The following is a 22838-nucleotide window of genomic DNA, read 5'->3' on the forward strand; positions in this document are numbered from 1 at the left end:
AGGGCTTTATTTAATATGCTGGCACGGTAACTAAAGGTAGGTCACCCTGTGGACGTGTTTGTGTAATTGCTCACTCTATTTAGTTTGGGAAATTTATAGGTAATGTAAAACAGAAAATACTGAGTTCATTACAAAACAATTTTTTTTCCATGTAAAACTCTGTGTCATTAAATTTGGAAAGCACTTAAAATTCTCAGTTTTATTTTTGGTAAGTACTATCTATTGAAAAGTGAAAATATCAGAGGGATCTCTAGGCAGAATTTGTGAACTTTCCAATGAAAAGACAGCACAGGTCTTCCTTTCACGTCCCAAGGTCTTTGGCAACTGTGCCACTTTTTGAATGACGCTGAAGTTATGTGCCAAGAGTTTATTCCCAAAGCAGGTATTACACACGGTAATGGTCACAAATATATCCTTGCACAGCATTAATGCCAGAGGAGCTCTGAGGCTGTCAGTATTTTGATTTGGTGGGGGGAAACACCATCAAAACCACATATATTCTTAAAATACATCCAAACATTTTAAACGCTGTCAAATTAAGCTGCAAATCACAGAAGATGCAGCATTTCTCATAGATGGTCCTTAAAGCTCTACTCGTGGTAAATTGGCATGTAATGATATGACTACAAAACCCCATGTCTTCTAACGAGTTATAAAAGCCTTTCTTTGATTCGAATCCAAAGATGAGTAGCAATCTGTGAGAGCTAGAGACTTTCCTAACAAACACTTCCATTTTTCTCTCTCTCGTCTGCATGCAATACTGGAACACAACTGGGAACTGGACTTGTCCACTTAGCAAACATTATTAATCTTATTACCATCTGAGCACCTCCCCAGGTGCTGCTGAGCAGCCATTGCTGGACTGTGCTGGAAATACATTTATTTAGCTCCGCAAGGGCCTGATCCAGTATCAGCAAATGCCAATGGAAAGAATTCCAGGGAGCTCAACAGATCAGCCTCCAAAACAACCTCCAATATGGTAGCCTTCTTTGGGTTTCTTTGCTCTTTTTCCTCATAAAGAGTTGTAGACAAAGCAATTAGCAAGATCTGAAGCAGAAGATGTATCGTGCTATACATCTTTTCACAAAACATTTTTTTCCTGACGGACACTTACAATGCAGAACATCTTTTCTGGGGGCACACAGATGACATCCACTGTTTCTTAATTATGTAATAATTACTTTTAGGACAGTGTAGTCTTGCTGGCTCTGGCAAAGGCAAACATGGTAACTGTTCTCACAGTATTAAATACATTTCTCTCACTGTGCAGTGGAAGAATGTGTTTAAACTCACAGTCTATCACTATTCCTGGATAGTGTAGGAGAGTCCAGGAACACTCAAGATGTCTTTTCCTGTGTATATTAACTTGTTCAGAACAAAATAGTGTTCTTAGAAAACATGAATCTTACGGGAGAAGAAAGTTTCCTTCATGCCTGTGCTACAAAGGTTTCCAAACAGCTGCTTGTTCATTTGGGTGCCTGAAATATTAGGTTCAGCCTGCTCACAAGTGCAAACACATAATTTCTTCTCACTGTGGCACCTTCACTGTGGTCATTTCCGCCTGGCTTTGTAATGTTGGCAAGTGCAGTCCTAGCACAATGTCTTCATTGTACGAGCTTTCAGAGGAGAGCTGCAGCGTTCCTGCAGCCTCAGTGAAATGCCAGCCTCTCCGCAGTGCCAGCTGTTTGTCCTACTTTGCAAGGAACTGCTCTCCCAAGGAGTTTTACTGGTGTCCGATGTGAGCAGTGAACACCAGCGGTTTCAGGTGTTGCTAGATGGTAGGTCAGCACGCTCCCACCCATCTGTGGACCATGCACAAGGATCAAAGGGTTGGTTGGGTGAACTTCAGTGCACTGAGCTCCCCAAAGCCCCCAGAGCGGCACCCCTCATCCATCTGCCTCGGAGCTGCCTGGTCATGGGGGTGAGTGAGAGCTCAGCCCTCTCCTCAACACTTCCTCACACCAAAAATTTCACTGAAGCTTTTGCCAAGGCTCAGGTGTACAACTCCTTCCAAGCAAGGAGGTCACAGCCCAGGCCCTGAGAGGAGAAAGTGGGTGTCAATGAAATGGAAGAGGTGTCACTGTTTTAACACTGAGATTAGGCAAAATCTAACCCCCATTAATCCTTCAGAGCAGGGCCTCTGGTTTGTTCTTTTTTCAATCTATTCTGTATTCAAAGCGAGTACCTTTTTTCTGTCACTATACTGCTATTGTTAACAACTATAAATGTATTAAAAACACAGGGGCATTTTAGTATGTGTATTGTGCATAAGAAATATTGTTACATGACAAGCTCCAATTGGCAAGTGAAAAGAGGTTTTATTGAAGGAAATAGCAGTAGCAAACAGTGAACTATGCAGAATAATGGTAATTGTTCCTTTAACATTGGCAGCGCACGTTCACTTAATATGACTGCTCCTCTGTCTCTGCCTCATCCAGACCCAGAGGACCTGTTAGACAAGCAGGCAGCCACCTCTCTCTGGGATCAAGCTGTCAATGCAAACTTGCTTTCTTTCTATTTCTCGGAGCTAAGCTATACCCCCAGAGCTCCTGAAGCTTTTCCTGAGTGAAAGCTTTAAAAAAGCTCCATTCTAAATTACATCACACGAGCTGTTCTCTTCAGAGTGACAGAACAAAAGCTGGGGGGGGGGGGGAGAAATGCCAAAAGTACCATCTGAATGACTTCTGAGTTGCACAGAATGGTTTACCTCCTCGTGCTTTATCAGAGCAGGCTAACGTTGTCTTGACCTTGCCTACCAAAGCCCCAGCAGTGTCCTCTAACTAGCAGAGAAAAGTTTGCATTATGTGCATTTGCAATACAAATAAACACAGAGCTGTTGGGTGCAGGCTTTTTGCTTGCAACAACAAGGTCTTGGATGCCCCGTTAAGAAAGGTCCTAATGGGGGCATGGTGCTTGCTAAACTTTTTTAGATGATGTGGTCTCTAACACAACCAGCTCATTGTTACTGGAAGAGCCCATTTTGTGGGTGTTGTACAGCCTGGAGTGCTCACCCTCTAAGCTGCAACACCCCAATTAATGGTCATGGTGAGGACTGCTGAGGACCACTGCCAACATCTGAGAGGTCTCTCAGGTTGGCTCCAGCTGGGACTCTCCAATTAAAGGTCATCATCAGAAGTGAAGGGAGCAGATAATCATTACCCACTTCTGCTGCAGCTGAGTAGGAAGCAGATAAATCGGCATGTCTCCCCTTTCTAAAAGCTTCCAGGTGGTACCAATTGGTTCAAGAACCCTCACTCAGTAAAACATCCTCAGCTGGGAAGGGAGGGGGCCATGGGCCTTCCTCCTTCTTCAGCAGATAAATAAAGGTAAGAGGAAAAGAACAATTTCATGGCTGTTCTCCAGGTAAGGTGCAGACTCAGCAGCCCTTGTAAGGTGTCTAGGTGTGAGTTTGGGGGTTGCCTGGTTGCAAAGTAATGCACTGAGATCCTGCAAATTGAAACAACCAGGTTCTGTGTGGCTCATAGGCTGATCTTTTTGGGGTTCTTACTTAATTTTTGTAAGAAATTGGTTGTGAGGCTAAGAGCTTGTTGTCCTCATACTAAAAAGGTTGTAGGCTTAGCCCACAGCACTTCTATGCTTGTTCTGCTGTTTTGAGTAAAACTTAAAAGGTTTCTTTAAGTCATTAATACAAATAATAGCTTATTTTTCAAGATGGGCTGAAATCTGAAACAGATGATGAGTCAGTATTAGGGCAAAAAATGTTGTTTGTATCCCCCATGGAATCAGAATAATTGAGCTCATTTTCTTGCACGAAAGGGGCCACTTCAGTAGTTGTAAAGATGTGGTGCCATGCCCTATGTACTGTGGGGAGAAGGAGCTGAGAAGGTGGGGAACTTACCTGAGTCTCCAAGGGGCTGTAGGATGGGGCTGTTCAGTTCTGGAAAACAAGAATGGGAGAGGAAGGCTTCACTAAGCAGGAAAACCTCCTCAGCGGGTGGGGTGGCTTTGTTATCCAACATAGGCACCAGTGTTTTGTAAACCACTCAAAACTGTATAGTTACCAGAGAAAAATCAAGCTACTGGGGCTGGAGACTTAGTTCCCTAATTGAATTCACAAGTATGGGAAAAAAAGTAGCTCTTAATAGTAGCTAGGAGATACCTCGTCCCCTTAAAGATCCAGTGTCCTCTGGCCTCTCACTGAGATGATTTTTTTTTTTTTTTTCCCCCCTGGGGGACACAGCCAGTTTTCATGTGGTCAACAAAACTTCTCTGAGCCAGAGGAGCAGACTGCCCGAGGATCCTGACTTGCTAATGCAGCGTTCATCCCTGAGTTTCTGAGTGAGTAAAGTTTATGGTTTCTGCTATGCCTTTTTGGTGGCTTGTGTCTGTGTTGTCTTCACACACCTGATCAGTGAAATGTCTCTGCCTTGATCCATAAGACATGATCCTAATGCCCATTAAAGCTGATGGAATTGTTTGGCTTCAGGGCATACTATATCAGGTGTTGTATCTGCTTCCTGCACCAAATCGTGAAAATCTTAATTAGGCAAAATCTTCATTAAAATAATTGCAACTGAGGAAAACACTGGTAATGAACCTGAATAGAGACCTCATCTCTGTGTGCTTCATCATGTTCCTATTCCTAGCAATGGTACATATGAAGATTCTGGGCTTTCAGTTTTTGAAGCTAGCAGAATAAGTTATTAAACAGAACCACTGTAACACATTCAGCTTGGTTTTCTGAACCATGGCTTTAGGATATGGTGGGGGTTCAAGTTTAGCTCACTCATTTTCATTTTTCTGTTTCAGCATGGCAATACTTCCTGTGTTTTTAGGTATATTAGGGGTTTGCAGTGCCTTTCACCACCATGGTATCTGGATATCTCAAAATCAATAATGACGGCAAAGCAGAAAGCTTCGTGGTGTTTGTAGCACTGTGTGCTTTTTTTCCCCTGCTTGGAGGGGAAGATATAGGTCTTATCTAAACGACTGAATGCTTGGGTGTCATTGTGATCCTACTGGATGTGGGATTTTGTGCAACACAGGAGTCACTCAGAAATAATGTTCTGCAGGTTTTTTTGGTAAATTTGGGTCTGAATGCAAATTGTAAAAAAAATACTAACCTACCTTGTAAATATGAGGTTGCTTTTATAATAGTGGTAACCAGAAGCTTGCTTGCTTATGAAATGAGGAAAATACAATCCGGAAATAGTTTTGAGACAACAGACAGGGTGCCATGGTCCTATTTCCAGGCTCTTGATTCAAGCATAGCTGGCCTTTCAGCAGGATGGCTGCAAAGGTCCTCATGGCATGGGGTCAAGTGTGCTTGTGGTCGAAGGCTTGTGAGTCTCTGACACTACTCCACAAGCAAGACCTGGAGTCCCTGGGGCACTGTGTGGCTGAGAAGAGATTAATTTGCTTATGCCACCATGCAGACCACACTACCCTCTGTTCCTACAATGCAGTGATTCACATCATGTATTCCTCTGCCTGGTATGCTGCTAGCTACATGCTTTGGGGGTGTACACAGTGAATCACTTGGTCTCACCTGGACCAAGGTCTAGAAAGTTTACTTGTGTCCTGGTTTGGCTTAAACCAGGCCAATTTTCCTTTCAGTGATTTTTACTTTCAGCTAATTCTCTTCTAAGTAACTGCACTTTCCAAAAGTAACTGCATGTGTTGCAGACAGCATCTGCTTCTAGGACTGATAACGCTCGAAGTTTGTAGTTGTCACTGAGGCACCGGTAGGCATGTTGTGCAGAAAGGTTCTTGCTGTACTTATTCTTAGAGAAACCAAGGTCACTGCTGAATTCCTCACTGCTTATGAGTGAAGAGCCGAAGGGGGGTCGCACCTGCAGGGAGGAGCGGACAGGGCAGGTGATCCAAAATTGACCAACGAAGGTATTCCATCCCATACACGTCATTCTCAGTATAAAGCGGGGGGATCACGAGGGTCTCGGCCTGCTGTTTTTGAGGGTCTCGGCCTGTTTGGGCCGCTTCTGCGGCTTGAGCCTTTGGCCAGTGTCCAAGGAGGACTCTGTCCGTTTTCCTGCTGCCCCCGATCCCAATCCGTGCACCCCTGAATCCAGCTCTTGACTGTCGCTGGGCCCAGCCTGGGCCTTCCCGGGGCCTGCCCTGCAGTGCCGGTGGTGACGTGGCCGACATCTGGGGAGCTTGATCTTGGTTTTGTATGTATTTGTATATATTTGATTATTCCAATATTATTATTATACTCTTTTTCATTATTATAGTTTATTAAAACTGTTTTAACTTTCCAACCCATAAGTCTCTTTCCCTTTTCCCTTTCCCTTTCCTTTTGGGGCGGGGGGGAGGAGGGTTAACAGAGAGCGTCTGCCACAGGTTTAATAACTGGCCCAGCTTTAAACCGTGACAACTTGGATATCCATAGTTAACTTTTCTCCCTTTTCTTCTACAAGTATGTGTAAGCCAAGCTTTATACTCTCTTTGAGCTTTACTAAAAAGAGAAGAAACGTATGCCTTTTTCTGTGCGTTTATTTCAAGCCATGATTCTTCTGGGAAGTGTGATTTGTTTGTCTTTCCATTACAAATGACAGTGGTTAAGGTTGCATCTCTGCCAATCTTTTTCTAAATGGTTTCAAGTAGTTTACTTAAAGAGGGCTTATTTCATCTGCCACAGCATATGAGGCAGCTCTGAGGTGGTGTCTAGCTTACACAGAACAAGGCCACTGAACATTAGCTTAAGGGAGGAAATTTAAGATTCAATAGATAGTAGAATCACAAGAGCACAGAGCAATATTTTGCAAGTGTGCTGCACCTGAAGAAAAAAGAAATTGCTTGACTTTTCCTCTCCTGATAGTACCAGAAAGACTGGGAAAGGCTAGCAACACCAGCTGCCCATCAGAGGTGGTGACTGCTTAAATCCTGTCTGTCCCTCAATGAGTGCTTACACTAACTGTTTAGTTCTCGTGTGCCTCAAATAATCCCCTGCAAAGCAGGTACGTGTATAGTTCCTAATCATATGATTGTTTGGGTACTGAAGTCATGTCTGTAAGTTAATATACACCCTGGAAATGCAGTTCTCAATGTCTTGTGGTTGCGTTGTTCAGTATCAGAGAGAGTCCTAAATTTCTATGCAGCAAACTTCTACAGCTATTACAGCTTATGGTCACTAGTTAGCTTCAGCAGGAGGGTCAAACTTTGGAAACTGTAGTTTCTTTCCAGCCTTCTTTCCTCCCCCTTCAAGTCTGTTTTCTACTCTTGCCAGTACCCTGCCTTCTGTTTAAAGGCATTAGTAATACCAAATAAAGCTAAAGATGCTCGTTAGAACAACTAAGTTGTTTCCTTTTTAATCAGAGTACGTGCTTACACTGGGTTTGGCATTAAGAATCTGTGTATGTGTCTGGTTTAGGGCACAGTAAGCTGATCATTTGTTAGAAGACTAGTGCATTACATATAATTTTGCTTTTAGTTGTACAGTATACTGGGAGGTCGGTATGAACATCGGTAATCTAATTTTTGCTTAGCTGGAAGTGGTGGAAATATAAAGAATGGGAAGTAAAAGGCTACTGCCATGTGTGCTGAATTGTGATTTGGTAGCAGCAGTTGTCTTGTAGTTAAGTGGCCATCAAAACCTTTCTTGGGGTGGCAATAAATTAAGAAAAAATCTTTAGAAAATATATCAGTTTTCAAAGAGTAAAGAAAGATGCAGCAATTATTGTGACACAGGTTTGCAGTCTGTTTCTGATTATCCTTTTGGCTGGAGAGTTGGGGTTTCTAATTGTAAGGTTAAGGAATCCTTTTTATCTACCTCTTGCATCCTAATCCTATGCTAGACAGTATTGTTTTCTGTGCCTTTTGTCTTCTGAGGAAGGAGACAATCTCTGGCTCATGCGAACATCTTGTTAAAGTCTGCTGAGGATTAGGGGGTGTGACAGTTTTCTTGCTGAGCCTTTTTATTGGGGATTTTTATGCCTATTTTTCTGGGAGGTCTTTGAAATGTCTTTTATGTAGCAATCATTTCACTCTTTCTTTGTTGTCTCAAATGTTGAGGCTGTATTCTTCTCATCTGTTCCTGTTTATATTCCATACTAGCTGGTCATAACAGTTTAGCTTGAAACTATCATCACGCCGCATGCTTCTGAATCGCAGGAGTGTTGCTAACTGCTCTAGGACGACTGCAAATTTGAGCTTTATTTTAGGGCATCTGAAGCTTTAGCATGGTTGGTTGGTATGAAATACTGTTAAAGAGGTTCCAGATGAAAAATAGTAATCTAGGAGTTGGACATTTCAAGTGTCCACAGCTAGGTATAGGCACTTAAAAATGCTTCTGCTATAATGAGATAGGACCCCCTTAGAGTGGTGGTCATTATACCAGCCGTAGCTGGTATGGTAGGTGTTCAGTCTGGCCTAAATTCCTACAATAATCAATGGAAGAGACAAGCCCGTCCTGCTGGCAAGTCATGCCATCTTGATAAAAGAGTTCAAGACAGGAAAAATTGCTCTTTGGAAGGTGTGTTTTGTCCCTATTCTCATCCCACCCCACTTCAGTTGGCTGCAGACAAGATATAGATAATTACCCAGGCCAGAAACCAAACTTCTAGGTGACTAATGTTAGATAATACAAAGACTAACCCTGGCCAAAGAAATGAAAGAAATTTTCACAAGAAATTTGGAAAACTTTGGTAGTTCCACATTTCAGTTTCAGAATGCTATGGGGCTGTTCAATGTACTTAAGTACAGGTAAAACACAAGATTTTGTTTCCTAAAATTTTTATTAAATCAATGCTATGTCTTGAGTGGCTATCTTAAGACACGTGGACTTCTCATATCTTTTTTTTTAATGAGACGGTCAGCACATTATTGCTGACTTCCCACAGTGCTTATTTCTGATGCTCTGTAAGCTCAGGTACCAGCTGAGGAGATCCCACATTCAATGTTAAGCAAGGAGCCAGGGTTATGTGGTCTTACTGATAATGAAGGTATCAGAGGTAGGTTTGAGACATTCATATGGAAAAACTGGTTGCGTCACCTTCCCCTTTGAGAAGATTGAGGTAAAAGTTGTGTTTTCGTGAAGTCATTACCAAAACTGAGTGACACAAGATGCTGTTCCAATTTTTTAATCTAGATAAACTCTTATTTATTTCACTAAACAGAGTATCATGTCTTTACAGAGGAAGAAGCTACCTGCTTAGATGTTTCTTTTGCTCGACTAAATACCATCTTAAAAGCTGGTTTTTCTCTCCCTACCAAAAATTTGCCCCATGTAACACGACATTTACCCCTGCCTTTGCTTGCACCCTAACTAGCCTAATTTTTAACGTCTAAAGCCATATATAATATTGTCCCATTTCACACTTAAACACAAAACCCACTCTTCCAGATATGGCCTCAGTTTATTTTATATCTCATGTCTTTTTCTTAAAGTATTTTATACATAGCATAATATGCAATGATACGGCACTGATGTTTATCAAAATTGTCTCACACTGTACTTATTTCAATTCCAGTCTCTTGGATCAAGTACAATACAGTTGCAGATTAATTCCACCTTTTAAAATAGATTTAATGTGTTTATTTTCTCACCACATTCGCTCCATCCACTAACTTGTTATATGGCTTATATTTAATGGGAATCTTGTGGGACTATCAATGGGCATTTATTTTCTATTGAAATAACAATTAAGATAACATGCAAACTAATAGAGTAATCAAATAAACCTGACAAATAACAAAAACTTTTTTAAAGGTGCAGAGGCATGCTAACAAATCTATTTGATCAATATATGGGATGTGAAAAAAGAGGAGACAAGATTGACTGATGAATAAAATGGAACTGACACAAATAGGCTGACAGCCAGTCGCAAGTCTCTTTAGGGCAAATGCAATTAACTTAGAATAATAGACTCAAATTTGATGGTTAGAAATGCATTTTTATTAACAATCACAGCCTGAATCATTATGCACTCTTATGAATAAAATTGTAGTTATACTGAAAGTCTGTGTGTACATGGATGCATGTACACACAAAAAACCCTTGTTGAAGGAGAGCTTTATTTTTGTGACAGAAGAGCTGTATGAGGTTTAAAATATAAAGCATACACAAGTATAAATCTAAATATTCAAATCAGTGATATAAAAATCACATATGTGGTATGCTAGTATTAATGATAAAGGCAATAAGCATTGGTCCCAGGACTGCTTGTTCTTTTGGGATGTGAAATTGCAATCAGGGATTTACAGATTTCATTCTGAGGCAGAGAAGTCATTACTAGAAACATAAGCTTATTCTTTTTACTTTAATAGCTGTTTTAAATCATTCATTTAGAAAAAACATTAACTATTTATTGTATAGCAGTACATTTCTATTGGCATTCCATTTTCACACTTTTTTATAATCCTTTTTAACAAATTATTTTATTAAAAGAAGATTAGAATTAGCAAAAGGATCCTACCAGTTTTTGAAAATGCTACTCTTGAAGGATATTTCCCATTATTAACAGGTATGCAGTATTAAAACTGTAAAGGGAGGGAAGATATTCAATTGCTAATATGTCCTTTTTCTTTTGACCTTCATTGCAGAGGCTGATTGCTATTGGTAAATTACTTTCAAAATTATTAATCTCATTTAATTTCTGAATAAATATATAATCTTCTTTTTTCCCGAAAATCCTTGGGATTTAGATATGAAGAGAGCAGACTACAGGACATGTTATGGTGCAGATGTCTATTATTTGTGGGATAAGATAAAATACACCACTTAATGCAGAGAAACTACATGGTGTTAGCAAAGTATAACATGAATATGAAACCATGATACTTGCAATGCTTGGTGCTTAAATATCTTGAGAAAAAGGTGTAATGGTAGGAAGTAAAACTGCACTGGAAATTATCTAAGTCAGTGTTCTTCAGCTCAGTGTCCTTGGTGGACCACTGGCTGGCCAGGTACAGGATAGCAACAAAACACGATGCTCTGTAGTTGCTTACAGCATGAAGAAGCTGGTGTAAAACATCATCGTTGTTCTCAGACAGTTTCTGGGGTTGCTGAGATGGATCCAAGAAGCAACCACACTCGGTTTTCTCTACTTCGAAGGTGGTTTTAATCCTCCACATTTCTGAGAAGTGAGAAGTGTGCAGATGTACCGGGAAGGCAGACTACCCAGTGTCTGGTTGGGGAGAGGCCCATGGAAACCATTGAGAACAGGGACAGCTTGTGGCTGGGGAACAGATTTTTCTGATAAACACCTGGTGTCTGGGGCATTTGTAGGCTGCCATTTTGGTTTTCTGCCTCTAATTAGTCTTAAAGTCATTGCCATGAGGGAAAAACTTCTCAGGAACTCCAACAGTTGCTGGAGACTTTCCAGACTTTATTTTTCCTCCTCTTATAAACTATTCTAGATACTCACAGCAGCCCACCACAACATTTCCTGAGCTGGCTTCTTGAATAGCTAGTATTGCCTATTCTTAGAGATAAGATAGATGGATCACATGTTGTTCTAGCACCACCAAACCTGGTGTGTGCCTAAAAAGGGAATAATACTGTCGAGTCTGGCATAGTTGTTTTACTTTGACACAGAAATTGTTGCAAAATGCTCAGAGACTTGGACTGCTAAAGATTTCTCACAGAACTGCATTTGGTGTAGAGGGAGCTTGAGTAGTCAAATTTACATTATCTATTATAAATTTCTCCTTACCATCTCTGTAGATGTATCACTGGAGACCGATGGAAGAAAAGTTACTTCTTGAATGTGCTGCCAGAAAAAGAATATGTGCTCTTTTATGACCACAGTTACTTAATATTTTAAATGAGAAACAGGTCTTAAAATAACTCATATGAAAGTTTTAGTAGGCAAACAGAGTAAGGAAGAAAGACCAGATGATCTGATTTAAACAGGGGCAGCTTCTTTGTAGTCAGTGCACAACTAGTACAGGGGACTAGGGCTGTGGGCTCAGTTCTTCCATTTTTGTCGATTTTAGGCTAGTGAAATACTAGTGAACTCCACACCATGTTTCCTGATGTATGGTGATGTAAGAGAAATGCTCAGGCCCTGCATGATGATAGACTAATTCTCCACTGATGTAATTATCCAACCAGAACAAGAATGACTCACTCCATCCATAAATATCTTGGGGCCTGCTTCTGATCACATTTAAATTAATTCACACCAACCTCATCTCATTTGCTTGAATGGGCTTACTCCTGGGTTAGAATGAGACATGTAAGAGAAAGTCCAGGCCCTTAAAAATCAAATTATGATTAGTTTCTTTTAATAGCTGCTCTATTAAAAAAAAAGTCAGATCTTTCAAAAATATATTAGAAAGCAAAAGATGATGCTTTTAAGTGCATTAGGTTTTTTCTTAACCCAGCAGCGGTAGACTTGTTAGTGATGTATCATACTTATGATATGTTTCTATTGGTGTTCAGGTTCCATATTTTTATATCACTTTTTCAGAAGTTATTTCATTAAAAGAAGATTAGAACTAACAAAACTTAACTACTAGGTTTTAAAAATACTTATCCTGAAAAGGATATTTCTCCTCAGCACCTGCCATTTTTGTTCCACTCTATCTTAAATCTGTTCAAGTTCAGGACTCTGATTCCACCATTTCCTGCTCCCAAAATATTAAAAGATTCCATTCGCCACGAGTTTACACCTTCCTCAGTTTTTATCTTCTACAAAAATGGCTTGGCCAAGATGTTCTCGATGAAACGAAAATACTTTTGCTTTACTTTCTGTTCACCTCATCCTCGAGCAGGTGCCAGGCAATCTGCGGTAGCTGTTCCTCTACCTGAGAAGCGTTCATATATAGAAACACCAGGCCAGCCTCCGTTGTCATGGCATGGAAAGCCAAAAATAGATGACATGAGAACATATTTCTTCCCATGAAGACTTTTGCAGCTACATAAAGTCTTCAGATAAGGAGGTTTTAGTGTTAGAAAAGAGTAGTGTTAGAATGAAGAATCTAGACAACATATTTATAATATAAAAATAGTGTCTATAATATGTTTGATTAGATAGGGATAGACAGGCATATTTGAATACTCATCGCTGGTGGAAAAAGGAAGAGTTGTGCCAACAACCGGTCCTCAATGACAGGTGTATGATGTTTCCTCCTACTAGCATGGCTGGAAAGCCACAAAAAAGTAAATTGCTTAGAAAAACTGTGTTTGTAACTTATTTAATTGCACAGCACTGGTTTACTATGTGATTCAAGACCATACTGAAGACTGAGTTGTACTACACATCATGTTGTGTTAATGCCAATGGCATGGGGGAAGACGGTATATTTCACAGCCAGGGAATGGTGCCACAAAGAATTACAGATGATGTCCTGGAAAGGACCTCCCAGTTCAGCTAGTCCCTGCCTGCATGACATGAAAATGTCTGTAGGCTAATCCCTTAGGTGTTTTCGCTCTCATGTCTTCTTAGACACCGTCAAGTGACAGTGCTTGAAACTCTTCCTGAGGCAGAGCATTGCACAATGTTCTTTGCTTGGAAGATATTTCCCTATCATCCAATCTACATTTTTTCTTTTCACAAATAAGGATAAGGGCAGGTGTCCTGCTGTGGAAGCAGGAAAAAAATGTAATGAGGTAAATAACTCCAAGTGCAGTAAAGCAGTCAGCACTACAGGTTCTTCAAAACTTGATTTTTTTCTGGAATAATTTGTTTCCTCCCTGGTCTTGGTGGTGCTGCTTATTTATGCTTTTCTTCACAGTAAAGGGGCACATTTTGTTCCTGCATGGTGTTCTTTTAAACCAAATTGCTCTTAAAGAGAAGGCAATTGCCATTTCAGTTAGGACCTAAATTTGCTAAGGTTTGATAGATATTTTATTTTTAATAGACAGTGTCAGTGATGATAGAACAAGAGATTGATTTTGCTTTAGCTTTTATGACAGCTAATAAAGTCCTCTGGCTCTCAGATAACATGTAACAGACCCTATATTGCAGTGCAGAATTACAGTTAAGACTCAGCTGGTGGTTGTTGTCCAGTAAATGTTCAACATATTTTAGTAGTGCGTTAGTAGGAAGTTAATGGTAGTGACTGGTGATTTCTGTGATGGCCAGAAATCTGTCAGACTAGTTGCTCAGTGCAGATACAGTTGAAAAGTTCCTGTCCCTGAAAACCTGAGATCTACATAGGTAGCTGAATTGTGATGACTTTACTGATGATAAGCTGTGGTGTGGACAAGGAATTTTTCTTTTTTTTTTCCCTGAAGAACACAAAGGCAGCCTAGGAATAGCCAGGTAAAAGTTTGTTCTTTTGAGTGTTAAATGGATAGCAAAAAGCATATTTTTCTCCAGTTTTAAATAGTCTTAGTTATAAACTTTATCCTCTATATTTCTTAAAAATCCTTACTTCATTTTCTCTGTAATTGGGGACAGGACTACATTGACTGACTTTCTAGGTGGTTTTCCAGCTGTGTACAATGTATTTTTTAAATTCCTTTAGGTTCAATTTGAATTCTTCATAGAACACATGTAATTTCAGTGAAACTTCTAATGTCCTCACAAGAGAAGCTGAATTTGTGAGGGTTGCCATTATGCTTTTCTTCAAATAATCTCTCCCAAAATACTAAGGAAGGAAAACCACAAAATTGTGCTAAAATGGCAAAAAACACCTCTATAAAATGTTGCTTTCTTGTGAAACTAAACAGAAGAACTGTAACTACCTTGGAATTCAGAGTAGTCTATGGAGTTTTGTGATTTTTGGAAACAGGTTAGTCCAGTACAATTATCTTGTCTAACTGGAGCTCATAGAACCATCCTCAGTAATTTTTCCTTCAGAGGGATTTGTTCTCTGCTGCATTAGTGAGTGCAGTCAAACCGCACCGCAAATCACCAGAGGTCCCCATCTTTAAAGCTAGGTGCTGCTCCCTGAAAGCCAAAGGGAGTTTTGCCATTGACTTTGATGAAAGTAGGAACAAGCCCTTTATTTGCAACTTAAAGCAAGTAGGTTAGAATTATGAAGAATGATTATTTAAAATAGCAATGATGTAATATCAGTGTCAATTCCATTATTTTAACAGATGTAAATTTGCTCTGCTCTTGAACTCTGGTGAATTTTAATGGCAATATTAAAGAGATACTATTAAGACTACTTAAAAGAACTATTTGTAAAAAGTGTCTCCAGTTAGGGGGGAAAAAAGTTTAAATTGCTTTTTTATTCAGTCTGCACAATTATTTATTTGAATGGTTTTGTATATTACAAATTAATATGTATTAGAAGCTGAAAAGATCACACAATAATTCCAATGGTCATTGGATATGGGAGAGCTTGCACTATTTAGACAAAGCAAATAGATTTCTTATCCAGCCATTGTTTAGGTAGTCTTTCACCATAGGACTTTATGATGTACATTATGGACAATTGAGATGAAGAAAGTAGTTGAAAATCATCTGTCTAAATAACTTTATGGTGAATTTACATCTATTCCAAGGCAAGTTCCATGTCTAACTCCAGTGTTGTACCTGGCTGATGACTACTGTCTCTTTCTTGGCAGTCAAAGGGATTCAAGGATTTGGAGGTACTTACAGGATCTGGTTCTAATCTTACACACAACCTGCTTTCCAATGGGACACTGATGGGAGAAGGAAGTCAGTGTGGCTAGCCCTGGAAAGAGACCTCTTAAAGCTTATGTACAAGGCTGTTAGCATCTGCTGTCTCAAGTGTTGCATTTTCCGGAGGGAAGGTTTAGTTGTTCTAAAACGAATTCAAGGGCCACAGTCCAGAGCTCATAAAATTAAATGGAAGATTTTGAACAGGCTGGTGTTGCACAAACTAGATTATCACAGGCCAAAAAAAGAAGGTGCTGCCACTTGGTTTTCTTGGAAGAGAATTGGAAGAGTAATAAAACAAATACTAGAAAATGAGACAGAATTGGTGAAAGCCAGAATCTAATAATTGAGTACTGGCATTTTTATTAAGGGCTTAACCTTTCTGTCATTAAAATCAATGATGGCCCTTTGTGATCTTTATCTCCTCTACAGCTACTGATTTTGGATGCTACAATTAATTCTGTTTATTTCTTGGAAACATTCAGAGGTCATCTTCATTAAGAAGTGCTGGCCACTGCCAGCATCAGCCAAGGGTCTCAGCTACCCAGAAAGCTGGATATTGAGAATATCTGAGTATTATGTATATCTAATGTATATCTAATTTAGCATTGAGTATAAAAGTTTACTTTGTTACTGTCTCAATCTGTAGGATGAGATCTCAGTTCCTCAAAATAAGTGGTAGCATAGAGGAAGATGAAACAAGCCTGCAAAGTTGGGATTTGAACAGTTCTGAAGCTTAAAAAGGCTCTGGGCTGAGCTTTCACTTGGTTCACTGAAGAGTATGTTCCTGTCCCAATGTCCAAATCTAGGAGAGAATTAATTTCACGTTTCTAAGGAATTGCTTCACCTCCACTCCTATTAATCACCTTCATGGAGCAAATAAGCTTTTTTAATGGTTAATGGCTGAAAAACTTGAGGCTCTCAAATTAAAAGTAAAATTTTGTCATAGTTTTTTTTTTTTACCTGATTAGGAAAAATAAATATCAAGTGCCCCAGCAGAGCTGGACATTGTGAATCATTTGACCTAGCAATTGTTTCTTCTAAGTATTTGAGTACAGTCTGAGAATGTGTTCTTGGAAGTATTCAGTTTTGATCAAAGAAGAAATGTCTCTTTCCATTAGTTTTTATTTCCTCCTCTTGCTGCAGACAAACAGGAATATTACAAAGGGCAAATCCATGAAATTTTCTCAGCTTTCCCTCGGGAGGGGAAAGCAGACCTTTTCATCTTAATGACAGTCTTTCAGTTGTACAAAAAATGCCTTTCATTTCTGTAAAAGCCACCACATTGAAAAATCTAGGTTGACCTGTTGTGACAGGAGAGAAGGTGATGGTGTATTTGACTGTAGCATGCTTGTGTAAACTCACGTACAGATAGATTTAGACATCACTGTGTATAAATACAATCTTCATGGGCAGAGAGAGCTTTTTTCTGTCAATAGAAGCACACAATGACTAACAATTTTTGCTGTTATCTCTGGACACAGCAGTGTTTCCTATATTATGCAACAAACCATAGTAATCAGCTTCTCAAAGCTCTCCTCCTTGGCCTCATGGTTGCATGAGTTTTGACATAACTTACCTGGAGCAGAGTGCTCAGTGCAGCCTGTTTGTAGCACAGTTGACCAAAGCAACCATAGCTCAGCCTTCATAAAGTTTTAAAGCAGAGTCAAATGCAGACTAACGGGCAAGCTTGGAAGAGATCTCCTGCCAGAATTCAAACCCTGTTCTACCAATCTGCTTGTAACTTACTGGTACAGTCTACATCATGCTCTTGAGAATAATAAATATATAATCCTATATCCCACAGTCCATTACCACACAGTGTTTGAAAAATTTCCCATTAACAAAAAACAGTACATGCAGGTAAAAATATAAATGCATCTCATTAGAGGAGGCGGGAATGGAAAATATGTATTATATTAAAGCCAAGTTTTGGGCTCTTGTGCAAAGTTTGAGGGAGGGAAAAATGTTTTTTTCCAGGTGGTCCCTCAAGCGGAGGGAAGGATACAGTTTCTTGGCTACACGAGCAATTAGAAACAGAGCAACACTATACCCAAGATGCGGCCTCTAATATAGGTCAAGGAATTCTTCCTCTTCTACCAGAAGCAGATTCAGTAACATGCCTAAGCACAAGCCTAACTTCAAGCATGCAAGTAATCCTAGTGACTTTGCTCTTGAAATCTTGGTCAAAAGAATCGTAGCTGATGTTTGCTTTTTGTCAGCGTTGTATAGGTTGTTTCAGGTTGCACAGCAACCCAGAGAGCCCTGTGCTCTGATTTTCTTCAGCAATAAGAAGGAACTTGTGTGTGACAAAGAGATGAAGGTGGGGTAAAGTATGGGGGGATTGAACCCTTGAGGAAAAATAATACAGGAGAACTGTATGTGATGAATACATGCATTGCAGACCCATGACATGAAAAGCAAACAGGCCAAACCACTCAAACCTTTGTGCTTATAAAAGCTTTTCTTACTGTTTTATAGGAATGCTCGAGACTGAAATCAGTACTGCAAAATACTGTTGGTGGAAATGGAGGAGTAACACTGGCATTATTGATTTCAATGAGCAGCTTATGCTCTCTGGGCCTCGGTTATTGACCCTCTGTTGAACCAGCTTATGCCTGGGCACAGAAAAGCAGATGTTCAGTTTGTGTACTGGGTCTGGAAGGGAGCTTGCTAGTTGTTAAACACTCTGCCTGAACAAAGAGACTGAAACGGACTGAAGTCCTTTTATTCTTGTGAGCAGATAAACTGCTGTTACCTACTCTTTCACTCCTTGGGTTGAAATAATCAAACCCATAATACCGTGGGTATTTTTTAGGGAAGAAACTGTTTGCTATAGATTTATAGAATTATGTACACTGTTTCTTGGATAAATGCAAGCATGCAGAGGATCCTAACAGGTTTTCTACTATGCTTTAGGATACCTTAGGCAAAACCTGGTGTATCAGTTTCTACCTGGAATCTTTCTACCACACTGTTAATGTAGTGTTTCTGGAAAGTTCTCTAATGTATGGAAAAATATAGTGAAAGAAATTAGAAGCTTGGAATGGGAGGTCTGTTGGTTTTCTGCTCACATAAATTGCCTGCAAAACACACGTGGCCCTTAAAGGGCTGTATTGGTGGAATAATTCCCCTGGCAGTGCAGCACCACATGTTTCTGCTAGCCCGTGCACTCCCTGCAGCTGCAGAAGGTATCACATAACGCTGTCAACTGCAAGCACGCTAGCTTGCCATTCCAGTGGGGCCCCAAAAACTGTAAATAGCAATAGGCAAGAAAACTCCCTGAGACACAGCACTCACTGTGGGAGCACGAATGCTTGAGCCAACTGCCTAGGGCTTGTATTCAATGCATGAGACTGGACAGGTGGCCATGCCTGGCCCAAGGCACTTAGTTTGTCCCAGGATCTCCCAACAGTTGCATGCTCTGGTCTTGAGTCCAAAGCCTGGATGTCTGCCAGCATGGCAAAGAAGTCACTGTGGCTTGCTTGAGGGCTGAGAAAGCGCTGTAGCCCACAGAGTTAAGGCCAGACTCCTTGTAGGGTGCTGAGAATAATTGGGGCTCCCAAATCCTCTTGCTGATGTTACACTGAAAAAAAATCTTTTTATGGGCAGAAGAAGCACAGAGTGTGTGTGCAGCTAAGATTTTACGGTTAGTCCAGTTCATGTTTTAACAGTCCCAATTCTTCAATTGAGAAAAGCCTTGATTATATAGTCAGAACTATTGTACAATCCATGCCTAACCTTCCAAGTACCTACCCTCTTTGTGGCAGTGTGCTCATCCTACCCATGGAGTCATCCCAGCATCAGATGGTGTCCCATCCTACATGACATCCTGAAGCTATGTTTCCACCTTGTCCATCTTACCCTGCCTCCAGGCAGCTCAAGTAATGCCTACCCACAGGGATCTGAAACAGGTGAGGGCAGTTCTATAGAGCCAGCAGTGCTGCCCAGCTGGGGACGTGTGACCTTGAGTAATGCATCTGTAAGGTTCATCAGGGTATGCATCAGGAGAGCATGAAGAAGTAACGTTGGACACTGATGTGACAGTACAAGGGCAGTAATAAGGGTGTTTTCTCCTGTCTTGTCTCTTTGCCTTCATCCTTTCTCAAGCTCAACCACCACAGGAAGTTACATGTGTCACTGCAATGTTGCTAGTAATGGTTGTCTTGGGCACCAGTGGTAAGCCCAAATCTTCTTCCCGAACCATTGCTGGTGACTGCATGCTGGGCAGTGCCGTTCAAGAGGTTGAAAGACTAGAAATGGCAAATAGTAGAGACTTGGGCTGTGCAGCTTTGAAAAGGACTTGCCCTCGTATTGCCAGGCAGCAGTGGAGAATACTGGGAAGTGGAAATCCTATATATCCAAGATCTGCCTTGCACACAATAGAGACCACAGTTCTCCAGACACTCCTGTTCACATCCAAGTGGGCAGGAGGTGGGTGGAGTGCAAATGAGAGCTGCCAGAGCCTTGGCTCTGCTCCCCTGAGCTTCTTGGAAGAGTAACTGGCTGGGTATGAGACAGGAGATAAATTAAATTACACCTTTCTAGCTCTATAGGAACATAGCTTCTCTTGTGAAGCAAGAAGAGGGGGAGCAGTGCTGTGCTTGTTAGGCCTTCTGGCAGGCAGGATGGGAGCCAAGGACCAGTTAGGTTAGATGCTGGCCCAAAAAGCCACTACCTAGACACATGCATCATTTGTTTACCCAAAGCTGATGAGTATATGTCATTATAGTTCAACCATTCATTGCTCAGTTATCTGACAAGTTTTTGTTTTATGAAAAAGTACATTCACAAAAAAAAACAACTTGGGAAAACTATGGCATTTTACATATAAAACTGTTTTATTTTGTGTGAAATTTAACTGAAACGATCTTAATGACTTATGTAAAGTGAAACATTGGGGTTTCCTTTTTCTTTCTCTTTTAGCCCTGGTCTCACACAGGCATATTAATGATTATTTGTCAAAGTCACACTGTTTGCTTACAAGGTACGAAGGCTTTTTAGACACTATAATGACAGCTTTTGATTCACTTGATAATATTTAGAATAAGCCATAAAAGCCAATCTCTGAAAGAACAGACCGCTTTTATTGGCTTTTAGTGCTATTACTGCTATCATAAGTGGTAAATTGGCCTAATGCAAGTAATACTGCTGTGTCATACTGTAAAAACTGCTGCTTTAGTTTTATATTTTATTTATTTTTCATGAAAAAATTTTAAGGCATGGAGACTGTACTATCCTTCTACAGCTGTTGGTGATTCCCTCCAAGCGAGAGCTGGGGAAGCTTCCACTGCTGTTTGGACTTTCTTTGCTTAGAGATTACCACCTCTGCTGGGACAGGGCTGATCATAAAGTTAGGGACCAAGTGCAAGTGAAGGAAAATCTTCTGAATTCAGGGTGTCCATCTGCGGAATGAGCTTTCAGAGAAACATAGGTGAAGCCAGGCTATATGTATTTACATAATGTCAGAAAAGCTTTCTTAATAGCACATCATCTTCATAATAAGAATATTATTCATAGCACCTACTTTGCTGCTTGCTTTGTCTCTGTTACTTGCCTGCATATGTTACAGGGGCAGTGCCAAAAATAGACACGCCAAAGCCTGACCCAAAGATGACTGACTTTGGTGGGGGTCCCTTTGTTGGGATCAGCAGGGTGTCTGCAGAGCCTGTCTCTGGGGTCCTTTGCAAAGTCCCTGTCCCTAGGAGGCACCTTGAGGGATGGTGTTTCCAGGTAGAAGTGTCAATAAGTGAAACCCAAAGTCACTATAGCTCAGAGTGTTCTGCTAGAAATAAGATACTGAAACTTCTGTTGCTCAAAGTGAGTCTCTACCTGATGCTCACAGGTTATTTATTTATTTAAATCATAAATGAACTAGAAATAGAAAACCATCATTGCTTAGTTGAAATGGACATATTTCAAATATTTTATGTTAGATTTTTTACATATCTTATTTTATAATAACAGTACTGTTTTTTAAAAAAAAACACATTTAAAATATCTAAAGAAGACAATACATTTGGTCACTACTTTGTGAGTAGAAGTCACTACTTTGAGAGTAGTTACATTTACTTTTGGGTTTCCATTCTTTTATCTTCCCCTTTCATCCCCTTTGCGCATGTACTATCATACCGGACTCTTCTCAGTCAGAAATACCGACTGACTGATCAGCCGTGTTGAAAGTTTAGGACCAGCAGTCAACGCAGGTGATATGTCTATATGACAGTCTTAGAAGGCAATAAAATTCAGCTTGGTCTGAGTCAAAATCAGAACTGCTACATGTGTAACAGCATGAATTGCCCAGCGTATTAGGCTTCTGTTAATCAACGAGAGAAGTTGTGATTGAGTTTAGTATTGACTACTTTGGTATTCAATGAGCGTGCAGAGGGAGTGCAGCTCCCAAGGTGGAAAGCTGAAAGAGCAGCATCTGATAGAAGTATGTGACATGAAGCAGTCCTACAAAACTGTAATTAACTGAGGATGCACTCTGTTTTTCTAAGACTCCTCTCAACTTATTGCTGAGGTCCCTGTAGTAAGAGTGAGTGTCATGCAGAGAGCCAGCGTGAAGCATGGGTTAACAGAGTGAAGTTAACCTCAAAGATCCTTTTTCTGACTGTCAGCACACAAGTCAGAAACCCTAGGAAGGCTAGAGATAGGAAATACCCGTCTGAATTTAGCTTTAGTGATACATAACAAGAACATGCAGTTGGGGCTGCTTTATCTGAGAACCAAGAGTGAGGCAACAAAGATGATACATGATGCTGGTTGAGGGGGGAAAAAGAGTGGAATGTGTTTTAAATTTAGCTAAAACTTGAATACTTCAAAGCCAAATATATCTGCATCATGGTATACTATGTGGCTATTAAAAAATTAGTCTAATGGTAGAGAGAAGCCTATCTAAGTAACAATCACTAATTTAACTGAACGCATGCTTGAAATTATTTCCTTTCAATATGCTGTGGGAACAGGAAGAATCATGTTCCAACTTTAATTTTGGCATCCCAGTATTTGTGGATATGTGATAGCATTTTGGCACATGTGTTGGTTGCCATGGGCATGTAACAAAACAGATGATTTACTGTTAAAGGGTTTAACCCCTTTTTAAGATGACTGTCTTTACAAAGATCACACAACAGAACACTCTTTGTAAATCTGGTATCTGGTGAGTTTGCTTCAGTAGGAAGATACTGATTTGACCTGTATTTTACTCTGAAGAACTCAAGCGATCTTATTTACCCAAAATCTACACCTCTGCTTCTAAATTATAGGTGCAGTGGTATAGCCAGTGTTCCTATCTGCATCTTTGCTGCAGTAGCATTTTCTTTCTTTTGAAACTGC

General features: G+C 40.2%; 1 protein-coding gene across 1 annotated transcript in view; it reads right to left on the minus strand.

The window, feature by feature from the left end:
- MDFIC2 (MyoD family inhibitor domain containing 2) overlaps positions 1-22838 on the minus strand; it is a 46555-nt gene that overhangs the window by 14845 nt on the left and 8872 nt on the right. Inside the window, exon 2 of the mRNA XM_068408345.1 lies at positions 3860-3898. Within this exon, the coding sequence (XP_068264446.1) occupies positions 3860-3898 (39 nt within the window). The remainder of the gene's footprint in view (positions 1-3859; positions 3899-22838) is intronic.

The sequence above is a fragment of the Nyctibius grandis genome, chromosome 10 (assembly GCF_013368605.1).
Source record: "Nyctibius grandis isolate bNycGra1 chromosome 10, bNycGra1.pri, whole genome shotgun sequence".
In the NCBI taxonomy this organism is placed as follows: domain Eukaryota; kingdom Metazoa; phylum Chordata; class Aves; order Nyctibiiformes; family Nyctibiidae; genus Nyctibius; species Nyctibius grandis.